Source organism: Dermacentor variabilis, chromosome 6 (genome assembly GCF_050947875.1).
Source record: "Dermacentor variabilis isolate Ectoservices chromosome 6, ASM5094787v1, whole genome shotgun sequence".
In the NCBI taxonomy this organism is placed as follows: Eukaryota; Metazoa; Arthropoda; class Arachnida; order Ixodida; family Ixodidae; genus Dermacentor; species Dermacentor variabilis.
This window is the reverse complement of record NC_134573.1, coordinates 115446644-115460205: the sequence shown is the minus strand read 5'-3', so window position 1 is coordinate 115460205 and position 13562 is coordinate 115446644. Positions and strand designations below refer to the sequence as shown.

At 45.1% G+C, this 13562-nt stretch overlaps 1 protein-coding gene across 6 annotated transcripts in view; it reads left to right on the top strand.

Annotated features, from left to right (window-relative positions):
- Window positions 1-2926: 2926 nt before the first annotated feature.
- The window catches only part of LOC142585064 (uncharacterized), a 91554-nt gene continuing 80918 nt past the window's right edge, over window positions 2927-13562 (top strand). For 4 of the 6 annotated variants that reach the window (XM_075695544.1, XM_075695545.1, XM_075695543.1 and 1 more), the window contains exon 1: window positions 2933-3064. In XM_075695544.1, the coding sequence (XP_075551659.1) occupies window positions 2972-3064 (93 nt within the window). In that variant the 5' untranslated portion in view covers window positions 2933-2971. Of the gene's footprint in view, window positions 3065-13562 lie in introns of all 6 variants that reach the window. The other 2 variants (XR_012829014.1, XR_012829013.1) reach the window with 1 other exon arrangement.

The window sequence follows — 13562 nt, the reverse complement described above, 5'->3', positions numbered from 1 at the left end:
CGTTACTTGTGGGATTTAAAATTCCTCTGGACTATTCTCTCTTCCATTATCGTTGTGGGTGCCACTGGTACTATATAAATCTCTATAGACCTCCTCAGCCACTTGAATGATCTCATGCGTATTAGTAATGATAGCGCCGGCTTTGTCTCTTAACGGACGCATCTGATTCTTGCCTATTCCTAGTTTGTTCTTCACCGCTTTTAGGCTTCCTCCGTTCCTGAGAGCATGTTCACTTCTATACATATTATCATTCCTTACGTCAGCTGTCCTACGCTTGTTGATATCGCAATAGGAATACTCACTGGTCAACAGAAGTTGCAGAAGTACAACGTATGGTTAGCACTGGGCAGGGATGGCAATCACCCATACTTAGCAGAGCTGAAGCTTGCCTTGTGTTCATGCAGATTGATGTATGTATGTCCTGCACTACTCTCGGCTTGAGTTCCAAGTTTTCCATCATGTGTTTGCTACGTACGTCGGAAGCTCACGTCTTCAGGCCATGCGGCGTGATAACCTTGGTTTTCCTCTTGAGAGTGGGGGTCTTGGCATAGTCCACCTTTTTGTTAGGCAACTTGCCTATCGGTTATATTACTTCCGTGATCTGAACAGTTCATTTCTAAGAGAGATGTTACAACCCCGATTAATCAATGACCTTTCAGAAAGAGCAGTGTCATCATCTGTCAGAGATGATGACCAACGGCTCCTTGGGGCTTGTTGAAGAAGGTTGTTGAAGGCCTTCGTTTTCTAAAGGCTCGATTTAATATGGAATATACTTACTGATCTAGGCCAGCGCCTGCTAGCACGCAGCGGAAGAATGCGCTTTATCCGCGTCCTATATATAGCCAGCGACGGAACACGCGATGTGACATGCGCTCCGCGCAGCGTCGACACGAGCGCATTTTGCATTGCAGTTGCATATTGTTACAACAGGCAGAACGCCAAGTAGTAGATGCACAGGTAGCGTACAAGGCATGGTATGGGAATGATATTGTATAGGAATTATAAAGAAGTTTAAGGAGATGTATACAAGAATGCTAGAAAAGTGCATATTGTGTATGTACAATATATATTCTATAAATCATGATGGCTAGGTGACTATATCACCAGTGCGTTTGAAATTGGATGGAAATAAACGACAGCCATCGCCTATATTAGCATAATATCATGCCACTTCTCAAATCAAGCTAGCTAAGTGACTATGTCACCACCGTGCTTCAAAGGGGTTTCTAATAAATCATCATTAGCATTCTATCCTGCCACTTGCCTTGCGATGTGAGATGCACGCCGCGTAGCTTCTGTACGTGGTAACATTGCATTGCAGTTGCATGTTATTATACCAGGTGGCACGCCATGTAGCACTTGCAAAGGTAGCGGTACAAGGTACATACAGAAGTCTTGAGGAAGAAAAAGAAGATTACGGACATGTATAAATATTGATGTAATGAAAACATTTGTGCTATGCCTGACTGATTCAAGCAGGCTAGGTCACTGTTTGTCAACATCCCGTTTCAAATAGAATGCCATTAGAAGAACATCATCATTAGCATATTGTTGTGCCGTTTGAGACGTGACGTGACGCACTCTGCGCATAGCGTCCATACGTACAAACTTCGCATTGCTATTCCGTTACATTCCACCAGGTGTCACGACATGTAGGGCTTGCAATATGCACGTAGCTGGACCTGGGAAATTCAAGCAGCCTAGGTGGCTATATCTCACCACTTCGCTTCGAAGGGGATGTCAATAAACTACCATTAGCATCAGCAGCAGCAGCAACGTACCATATCCGCATCAAGGGATGTGATATGTGCGCCATGTAGTCTGCATACCCGTGTTTGCTCTTTGGTGCGCATTACGGAGCGTTCTCGCAAAGTACGAACCGCTGCTGAAGAAGCGAATCGTAGAGCTACGCGCGGGGCTACAACCAGGAAACATCGCGCTCAGTAGATCGCTGTGCAGAGAGCAGGACAAGCGGCAGCTCGCCGTTGACGCCGGTTGGACATTTCAGGTCGTTCTTGTGAAACTGACGCGAACAGACTTCGCCACAAAGGCTCTGTAGTGCTTGGTAGGAAAAATGGAGCTCCTATGGAACCGTTTCTCGAGCTTACGGTGAGGCTGTGCGGCGCTTGCAGGGCAGGCCTGTGACTTTTTGTTAATTCGAGAATATTTTGGGAGCAAAGATTTCTTTGTAAAAACAATGCCACCTTGCATGGAGCAAGAAAAAGGAGGGATGCATTTCTACTTATTTTTCATTTAGTAGAAGAAGGATGTCAGTCCTCAAGTGCTTATAAGCGTTTTATCTAAAAACCTGTAGTCGCAGTTTTACATATAAATTTTCTAATAAAGTTGTTTTGAAATTTCACCTGCTGTTTATTTTTTTGAAACTTCGGAAGGCGCATATCTGTTTGTTTAATTCCACGGACATGTCCATTGAAATGGACATGCAGGGTAAAAACTGTACGGGATACTCTGTGTGCGAAAATTTCGATTATCAGCACAGTTTTGGCTTGCTGTATTTGAAATAGCATAGCGATAAGTTGATCAAGTAGGCTAGCACATGAATCATGCCTTAAATCTAGGGTGCCTGCCCAGGTTAAAAACATATTCTGTCTTTTTTTTTTTCATCACAAGTCCCCTAAACTTCTGACTCGGCTTCTACGTATAACAGATGTGACTTTTAATTAAACATCTAGCGTGAAATGGCTTCTTCTGTGAAGCACATTCAAGACGCCGGAGCACACGAGTATGAATTCGAAATGAAGAGACATGCTAATAGATTGTGCTTAGTCATCAGGTTTTGACTAATAAATTAAAATTCAAAATCACGTCATTAGAGTTTCATCACGCAAAATTAGCGTCCTGCATATGTACAAGATAAAGAATATAAGCTGCAAGACAATTGTAGATGGCATACTTCAATAAATACCTCTCTGAAAGTCGCGCGCTATCATTTCGCGAGCGTTCTCATAGAATGACGCACTGTATTTTCGTCGTTCTCTTAATTGGATCTGCTACAGGAACCTTTGACTACAAGGGAAGAGCCACGTTGGCCGATCTCATGGAAGTAAGCATCTGTTTTGCAAATTGCTTATCGCAATATTACTTGCTCTAAATCTATGTCATGAAACGCATTACATATATTTCGTGAATAGCTTTATTTGTTGTAATTTGCACAACTCACACTCTCCGTAGGTAACTTGAGGCTGTAGAAATTTGGCAATCTGCACCTAAATTATAATGTATCTGTACCAGTGATGAAGTCAGATATTTGAGGGCAGTGTGATACGTGCGTGCTTGAAACTGCTTCAAGAACTGTCGCCCCTCTGTGAAGGAATACTGCTGCATTTCCTTAGAGCTGTGCTAGTAATTGCTGTCAATTTGGTTTGGTGACATATACAGAGTGCAAGCTGTTAAGGTAATATTCCGATAGACTAACAATGGTCACGAACATCTGCTTTGCAGTCTTCACGATGCCAGTATCTGCTTTGTATTTGCGACTTGATACAGTATACCGCACGTGACAGTACGGTCAACTCTTAGCATTAAAATAAAGGTTTTCATACTTCATTAATCCAAGACCATCAAAGCTAGCTGTCTTTCAAGTTGAAAACGATGAAGGTATCAACCCACTAAGACTCTTACGTCCTCGTAAAATGAGGGGTTCATGCGATCGCTGATTCACCGTCGTCCCCTCAGAACAGGAGTTCTATCCTCGACACACATGGCGACTGCACGGTCGCCATCATTCGCCATGTTGACTCTTATTGGCTGTCGAGAGGTCACGCGTCTTGAAATTTGTGCCGGGAAATGGAAGTCTTGCCAAATGCAACGTTGCGTTTTCATCGAGGTGACGAATCGTGACATGTAGCTGGAAATTTTACTAAGACTTCTTCCTGGTCCTTGGCAGCCATCTTGCGAGTTTAGCGCAATATGGCTTCCACGGACCAGAAAAAAAAAAGAAGTTTACCGCGAAGAAAGTGAGTGGTGGAGTGCAGAAGCCGGTTATCAGATACAGGACGCTTTCCTGAGCCTCACACCTAATCGCGTCACACCTAATTAACGGGCGCAGATGCACATCTACCACGTTCCCGAGGCGCGGCACGTCCCAAACGAGTTGGCGTCCCCCACGTCGTGGGCCGCATGTGGAGATATTCAGTGCTTGACTCTTCCCGAAAGTGTAGCGGGAGCCTGGCACAGTTCCAAGTAACGTAGGTCCCGAGCAAAGCTGCTTTGCGGCACTAAGGGGTCGCTCGAGAACAAACCGCCTGGCCCCTCTGAGCGCTTGCAAGCCGCGGGGCAAGACGGCTCTAATGCACCGTGAAGCCCTGGGAGCAATCCCCCCCGTCCGCCTTTGTGACGGTAGTTGCAGACCGGGAAGGTAACACCACAGACAAATAATCCCTCGGACAATTAGAGCCCAAAAAGTGACCCTCTGAGCCGAATGTGACGTACACTCGCCCGGGCGCCTACCACTGGCCGAAAATGACGACACCTGAGCGGGCTCGCCGATTGGCCGAACGTGGCGTGACTTGGAGACACCGAAGGGGTTAAAAGCCAGAGACCGGGAGCAGCAAGAAAGCATTCATTCATTCATTCATCTCGTTCGAGCTTCTTGCCACGGGCCGCAGCGTCCGAGTTGCTGCCGGCCCGTAATGACTTTATGACTGTTAATTTCTTTCTACTCTCACTGTAAATAATGTACTTAAACCTCCAGTTTTTCATCTCAAAGTTCTCCTCAACCTCGGCCAACTCGCGCACCCAACGGAAAGGTCTAAAATCTGGGGCACAGCAATAGGGATTGTCCTCCAGATCCAACACCGTGCAATGCGCCGGCGATATCATGAATATGTGGTGGTAGTCCATGATAGTCGCCATGTCAGCTTGCTGATTGGACGGAGGAATAACCGCTGATGAGCGTCACAGGAAGGGTCGTTCCGTAAACGTCAATTAGACGTTGCGTGATGGTGCGGAGGGTTGCCATTGTAGATATTTCCCGCCATTATTTGTGGCTAAACAAGCGGCGCGGATTATGCTAATAGGCGGCCATATGCAATGTCGTTCGAGAAGCATGCGTATCGCCGCATTTTCCCAGTCGTTTGGGGCCATGAAAATATTTCAGCTCATAACGCGTGCTCGTAGTATTTGCATCGATCTCGGGTAATATTGTTATTTGTATTAAAGGCCATCGTTTTCCAAAATAACGCGTTTATTTGTAATAATATTGGTGGAACATTGCAATATTTCTGTGACTTCTTCCTGTGTTTGTATTGTGATCAAGATTAATGACTTTCATATCATCAGCGGTTATGATAACGGCGGTTTTGAATTTATAAAAGAAATGTACACAAGGCGGCGCCTTCAACTTCCCTCATGTAAGCCCCTTGATGTTGGAAAGTACCGGTGCTCTTTGATCTTCGCCGCGACCATGGAGGAAGGAAATTATAGGTAGGAGCATGCCGCAACACAATCGAATCCGTTGTGGCGGCCCAATGCGTGATAAAAACGTCACAGCGCGCGGTAGATTTTTAGCACTCCCGGTGATATTTCTTTCAATAGACATTCGAAACCATTCGAAGCTCTTCAAATAAACAAAAACATGGCTACCACCACGGCACTTTCGCTTAATTTCACGCTCAAGTTTCCGGATTGTGGCATCGAATCGCGGTGTTGCGCTATGCGTGTATGCTCAGCGAGCCGCATCAGAGCGAACGCCTCCAAGCGTGTCGGCAGTTGAAGGCAAATTTCGCAGGCCTCTCCGAAAGGGCGCGGCGTTTCTCACTGCTGACTATTTTTTGCTGTAAGTGTGGCCTGTGATTCGTGTTGCAGTAAATTGCATAGCAATGTCTGTCACTTCAGAAGGTAAGCACGCATATCCGTCCCCTATAAATGTAGACTAAAAACTGTTTTGTAGGCTGGTAAGTTCTCGTGTAAGGGATAAAGCAAAATGCACGTTTCTTTTTCGATCGCCGATACATGTTACGTTTTACCCGTCGGGGTTGCTTAGTGGCTATTATGTTTGATCGCGGTATCGAGTCCCGGCCACGGTGGTCGTATTTCGACAGGGGCGAAGTGCGATAGCACCCATGTAGTTAGATTTAGGTGCATGTTAAACAACTCCGGGTGGCCAAAATTCCCACTGCGGCATACATCATAATAAGATCGTCGTTTTGACACGTAAAAGCTTATAATTTTTTGTAGTAACATCGAATGCGTCCGATGACCAACTGCTTGTTGGTGTTCGCAGTAAGCAGTGTTGGAAGCAAGGCCAGTGCTTGGGAACATACCGGAGACCGCATGATCCAGCCGTATATCGGTCCCAAACGCCAAAAGCTGGAACAAACGTTGTATGGAGTACTTGCTGCTTTTATTGGGAGCAGATAAATTGACAACGCACTGCGTTTCGCGACCAGTTTTCACGAGAGAACAGCATAGCACGTACGTAGCAAATTTAACTTGCAACTTCTTGCGGGAGTCAGCGTCATCTGAGGCAATATAAGGTCCACCGCCTTTGGCCTGCAGGGATGACTCCGCTCCCGCAATGCGATTAGTCGCATTCATGCAAACCCTCATGCGTAAGATGCCACTGATCCGGCTACAAGGCAAATCAATAAAGCTCGCATAGCAGGGCAAAATACGCACGGGCAAATGTGCAAATACATATCGCTTATTATCGTTCACAACAGCCTGTTCACTTTACTTCGGTCGAAGTATACCTGTAGCCTAAATGCACTGAGGTTGGATTGTGAACCTCTCCCAACTCGCCCAAAGTGCAGAACACATACCTTGGAGGAAACGACCGGAGCGAAACAAGTATTCAAAGAAACATGCGACCAGATATACAGGCAGAGCAGCTGAACAGCCACGGAAGCCTCCATCTGAGCAGCTAGCAGCTGCTGGACGAGCGCGCACCGAATCAAAAAATTGGAAGACGCTTAAGCTTTGCCTTAAAGAGTGGAGCACGACAGCGTTCCCGTCGACCCACCAAGGGGTGTAAGACAATGCGCTACGGCGCAGCGATCACTTACGAGGAGCCCCGCATCGGACTTTGCAACCACCAATCACGCGGTGAGCGTCGAGCAACGCAGCGTTCGGCGCGGCAACGAAACGTCCGCCCGAACAAGCGGAACGAACCAAAGAACTCCGTGTCTCGGAGGGGGAAACGATCTACGCGAGCCAAACGTCGTGATCGGCACGGACAACCGGACCGCGACGGGCCTCGCACCGGTCCCCACACAGCCCCTGGATGGATGGATGTTAGGAGAGTCCCCTTTGGAACGGGGTGGTGGGTTGCGCCACCAGGCTCTTGCTACTATACTGCCTAATATCGTACCTAGGTTAAATAATGAAAAAAGAAAAAAGGACACTATGAAGTACCACGCCCAAATTTTCTGATCCCCTATTTCGAATGTGCTTTTGTCGTTTCCCTAATTTTCTTCCACCAATCCTCCAATCGCCTCTTACTAATGTCTATTGCGGACATGTTTGCTTTGCCACTGCTCCCTCTGAACCCAAAGACTTCAAGGAGGCCAGTGGTGCCTAAATCGACCGCTGGGTAGACGTCCTCAGATTCTAATAAAACATGCTCCGTCGTTTCCCTAGCTTTACCGCACCAAGCACATGCTTCTTCTTCCTTCTTATATCTCGCTTTATAGGTGCGTGTTCTAAGGCATCCCGATCTCGCTTCGAAAAGTAATGAGCTTCCCTTTGAGTTATCATAAATGGTTCCTTTCCTGATTTCGTTTTTTCCTCCTAAGTAGTTACTCATGGCAGGCTTCTTTTCATTTGCCGCCACCCATGAGATTAATTCAGCCTCTCTGACTTCCGCTTGACCTTCTGTGTTGCTGTGTTGCCCACGCTACAGGCCGCATACTTGCTGGTAAGCTTCCTAGTTCTTTTCCTCCACTGTCAATCAATGTTTTTCCTGTACAGATACCCGAACACTCTCCCAGCCCATTTACTTTCTTCCATATTCCCTCAGCCATTCTTCATACTCAATTTTACTGCGAGCTTCCCTCACTTCGAAACTATTCCAGCCCATATCACCCTGCAATGTGCGCGTGGCGCGCCACCTGTCGGGGCAGCGCCGTACAGTGCGAGGAGGGGGTCTTCTGTGTTTGCCGCAAGATGGCTCTGCGTGTGTGGAAAGCGCAGAACAGTAGCGGAAGCGTACATCGCTGCGCGTTTAACTGCGACTTGTGTAATTTACATGCTCATAATTACCGATATACACAGCAATACAGCTTTCTACGGCACGTTTGTAAGACAAGACCTCATTCACTGGAGGCGTTTTTGTCACACTTTGAACGATCGATGGCTGAGTGGTAGCGTCTCCGTCTCACACTCCGGAGACCCTTGTTCGATTCCCACCCAGCCCATTTTCCAAGTTGTTTTTATTTATGAATTGCCTTCCGAGATTTTTCGCTCACGGCCAATGCCGCCGACGCCGACAACGACGACACCGGCTTTTCTGCGACACGAGCTCCTTAACGTTGTCGCGGAAAACTACGGGTAACCAAACGTCTCGTCAAATGTCCAATTTCCTCCATTATCTCGATGCAAGAGGTGACGTGTTGGGCCGGCACTGTGGCTTCACAGAGCGTTCGCTCGCCAAGGCTGGCTACGTGACGTAATGCTCCCTCCTGTCTTTTTCTTCCTCCATGGCCGAGACAGCCTCACCGGAGCGGTGAATCTCCCCTTCTTTCGCGCTGCCAGCGCATCAGCGACGCTTAATTGTTGCGGCGCGCGAAAGTACCCTGTCCGCTGACCCTGACGCGACGAAAACATCCTGAAACTTGCTTTCGCGCTTTTTTAGTTCCTCCTTAGTTTCTCCTGCCCGACATGCACCTGCCAAGCGGTGTTCGTCCGGCCGCTCCATACCTGTGTTTCCTCAATGTTTCCTTCTTTCCGTAGGAATCTGAGCTTCGTTCTTTACGGAAATTCCTTGTTGCTGCGCATTTCATTGCAGCAGCAGGTGAGGGAAAGGGCTATCCTTATTTTCTATTCCCCGAGGGGAACGGAATGTTATGTGCCAGAAGCAGTGGCCCAATAACATCAGGAGAAAGCACTTTGCCCCTTCTAAGCAGGTCATAATTTGAAAGGCTACTGTTAAAGCTTTCCTTAAATTTCTGGGTGAAGTTGCGTGGATTTTAGTGCTCGTTGCAGAGCCGGACTCTTCGTTCAGTTCAATGCAGAGCACCTATAACTGTGCATATCGTTATTTTTTTAAGTGAATCGCTGAAATTTTTGTTGACTCTTCGTGTCGTGACAAAGTTATTGTGTTTTCGCGCGTGCATTAGTTTTCAAATATATGTAGTTAATAAGTTAATGCCTGTAACTCCAATGTTATAATTGTGTGCGTGTGTATGTGTGCGTGTGTATGTGTGCGTGTATGTGTAAGCGTGCGCATGTGTATGTATGTGTGCGCGTGTGTTTGTATGTGTGCGTGTGTGTGTATGTGTGTTCATGTGTGCGCGTGTCTTTGTATGCGTGCGTGTGTTTTTTGCGCCTGATACTTGTGAAACCAATGAACTCTTACTCGCATTGAGTGCTGCTTGTATCTTCGCAAAATTTCAATACGGCAAGCATTTTTTTGTTGTTGTTGTTTACGTACACTTTTGCACAGTGGCGATGGTACAAAGGCTTCTGGCCCAGTTATTCCGGCAAATTCACCTTAAATAAACTATCACATTTCTTCTTGGTCACCTGCTTTGAGCTTTTTAGGAGCCACGATCATTAAACAAATCATCTCGAATATTCTAAGCTGCTTACATTATATGTGCTCAATACACCTCCGCGTTACGGACAGCCCAAGTGGCGACAGAGAGTGCAAACCGCTCAGCCACCGCTTGGTACTCATTCTTTCGCAGCGCTTTCGCTTGTCTTTATCGAACCGTCTAAAAAAATATGGTCAGGACGTTCTATTGGCAGCGTACTTTCGTCATGACAGTTTTACAAGGGATGACTTCCCGTATAACGTTTAAGAGGGCCGAATAACCAAGCGCGCGCATCAGTTCTAATGCGGCTGCTGCGAACCACTGGAGGGTTCAGTGTGCCATGCGCACCGCGCCGGCCCAGGGAGGCGAGAATTATGAAGAGGATGCGCCTCTTTCATGGCGCGACGGCGCCTTTTGGAAGGGTCGGGCGCGTGGCCGCGCACCCGAAATCCCTCCTCCCCCCCCCCCCTCAAAAAAAAAAAAAAAGCGCTCGGACGCGCGCTGCTGCAAGCACTTGTACCGTGTACCGCTTTGAAACTCTACTGGTAACTCGACGTCGTTACGGTGCCGAAAACGGGCGTAGCGTGAGGCTGCAACTCCACTTTAATAGAGAAAGCGGCCAGGGCATCGTCCGATTTGTCCGGACTGCACCGTGAGACAGGTAGTTGCCGCCTTTCAATTATGGCTAGCAAATTTAACGAGAAATTCGAGGATTTTTTTATTTTTTTCATCATTCATCATTAGTACAGAGGGAGGTCCCGCAGTTACAAGAAGTGTCAGGGGGACCTCCTATTAGTAATTTAACAGTGCAGGAATTAATACATTATGGTAACATAGCAGCGGCAGACATCAGAAAACACCAAGGTAATGAAGGAAATAAACAAATACAAGGTGCTTACAATAATTCAAGTTCAACATACAAGCAAATGAAACTGATACAGCGTATGAATAAATAAATATGTAGTAATTGACACGTTATGGAAAGAAAGGATGACACATATCAAAGAACACGAGGTTAATGTAACAGATAATTAGAAACAAATATATAATAACAATACGCAAAGTACAAATGTTATATATACTATGCGACAAAAATTTAAAACGCCTAGGAAAGGAGAAAAGAGAAGACCCAAAGGGAGATAGAATAAAAATAAATAAAAGCTATCCATACATTAGGCAAATACAGAATCATTGAAAACTGGAAAATAAATTTGTACACAATATATACTTATAGTAATGAATCAGTAGCCAGTAGTGTCGTTAGTAAATATTCGTATCTCTCCTGAATGTTAACGTTGTGCGGCAGGATTTAATATGGAGCGGTAGTTTGTTCCAGTATTTAATGGCCGTAAAAAGGGAAGTAAACATTCCATAATTAGCGTTTATTCGAGGGAGTAAAAAAAATTGTTGTTAGAGGAAAATCTCGTATTGTTTGTGTTGGTAAGAGCAGAGTTATTAAATGCATCTAAAATTATTTCATGATTTAGTGTGCGGTATATTAGTAAAACCAATCTGAGTTGGAGCATGTAACGTAATGGTAGTATGTTTAAGGAATTGAAAATTAGTACTGCATGCGACATGTAACTATAGAGAAATTGATAGGCATATCATAAGAAGCCAACAAACACTGACACTAAGGACAACATAGGGGAAATTACTTGTGCTTAATAAATGAAATAAAAAAATGATAAATTAATGGAAATAAAAGTGGATGAAAAAACAACTTGCCGCAAGTGGGAACCGAACACACAACCTTCGTATTTCACGAAGCACAAGTATTTTCCCCTACGTTGTCCTTGGTGTCAGTGTTTGTTGGCTTCTTATGATATGACTAATAAATATCGGGCCCCTCGATTAACTCCCTTTCTTCTCGTTGACTACATAACGAGGGTCTCGAATCCGGCAACATTGATGTCTTCAGGTAGCATATGTGGGCTTACTGACCAGTTGCCTTCTTCCAAAAAAGACCACGTCCTCGTGACGCCTGCGGCAAGAAGGACGTTCCACGTCCGACGCCAAGGTCTGTGAGTGGTGGCGCTGGCTAACACTGCCAGGCTTCTACTAGGACACACAAATACCCAAGAAAGTTGATGGGAAAACGACGCCACGGTAGCTCAATTGGTAGAGCATCGCAGGCGAAATGCGAAGGTTGTGGGTTCGGTTCCCACTTGCGGCAAGTTGTTTTTTTCAACCACTTTAATTTGCGTCAATTTATCATTTCTTTATTTCATTCCATTAAGCACAAGTAATCTCCCCTATGTTTTCCTCGGTGTCAGTGTTTGTTGGCTTCTTATGATATGACTAATAAAAATCGGGCCCCTCGATTAACCCCCCTTCTTCACGTAGAGAAATTGATGATCCTCAAGGCTTGATTTTGTAAATGCTGTAGATGTATTTGTGCGAGCAATATGCGTTTCCACAAACTGAGATGCAGTATTGCAAGTGACAATGAATAAATGCGTAATAAAGTTAAGTTGTAACGTTTTGTGGAAAATACGAGTGCGTTAGAATTAGTACTCTTATTCCAAAGGCAATTTTCTTGAGACCATGTCAGCATGCAAGTTAAACTTAAGTTAGGGGTCAAGTTTGACGCCAAGGAAGACAACTTCCTGTGCAGGTGAGAGAACATGAGTTTGTAAGACGAGTGGTGGCGCGGGCGCGATGACGCGTTTATGTGTATGAAAAAGCATAAACTGAGTTTCCGAAGGGTTGATGTGAAGTTTGTTACTTGTGCACCACGCAGATAAGTTGCTTATGTCAGAATTTAGTCGTTTTATTACAGTATTTATGCATTTGCTATTAGTAAATATAGTCGTGTCATCAGCATATAGTATAGATGAAGTACTGGTTAAACAGTGAGGAAGTTCATTAATGTACACCAGGAAAAGTAAAGGGCCTAAAAGTGAGCCTTGTGGGACACCTTCAGTGACTGATTTAGTGCGCGAGAGTGAACCTCCGAAATTTACAACGTGTGTTCTGTTAGTCAAATAACTGCGGATGAGCGTAAGAGCTGGGCCACGAATGCCCAGAGCTTCTAACTTGTAAGAAAGGATGTTATGACAGATGGTGTCAAATGCTTTACTGAAGTCAATGAAAACTGAACCAACAATATGGGAGTTGTCAAGGGCATGTTTTATTTTGTCAGTGAATGACGTTATAGCTGTTTCAGTCGAATAACCTTCACGAAACCCGTGTTGTTCAGCCGAGAGAAGATTAAATTTGTGAAAGTAGTTTGTTATGCGGTATACAAGTAGTTTCTCAATGACTTTGCTGAAAAAAGATAGCATGCAGATGGGGCGATAGTTTGAAATTAATTCTTTGTTATCTTTTTTTAATATAGGAGTTAATTTACCGTGTTGTAATTCGTCGGGGAAAACGCCTGTTGTGAACAGGCAGTTAATAATGTGCGCCAGTACATCGGCGATATGAGATGATACTAATTTGATTTTAGAAGGTTGTAAATCATCAAGGCCGGGGCCTGTAGTTCGTAAACTAGCGATTGAATCGGATACTTCTTTGGGTGATGTAACGAACAAGTAAAATGAATAAGTGGTTTGCCTGAGTACTGGCTGTGGTATATTGACTATTGAATGATCATGTGTTGGACAGAAAAAGTATTTAATTCATTTGCGATATCAGTGGCTTCCGTTACTACCCTTGTTCCTGTATTAAGTTGGCTCAGTGCGTGGTTTGGTGAACACAGATGAAGAAAGGACCTAATGGTATCCCAGGTTTTACGGGTGTTATTTTTCCATTTAACAATCGTTTTCTCAAAGTAGGAACGCTTGGCTTCTTTCAAGAGTATGGTAAGTGTATTAGAATAATTTATGTACCGCGACTTTAAAGTTG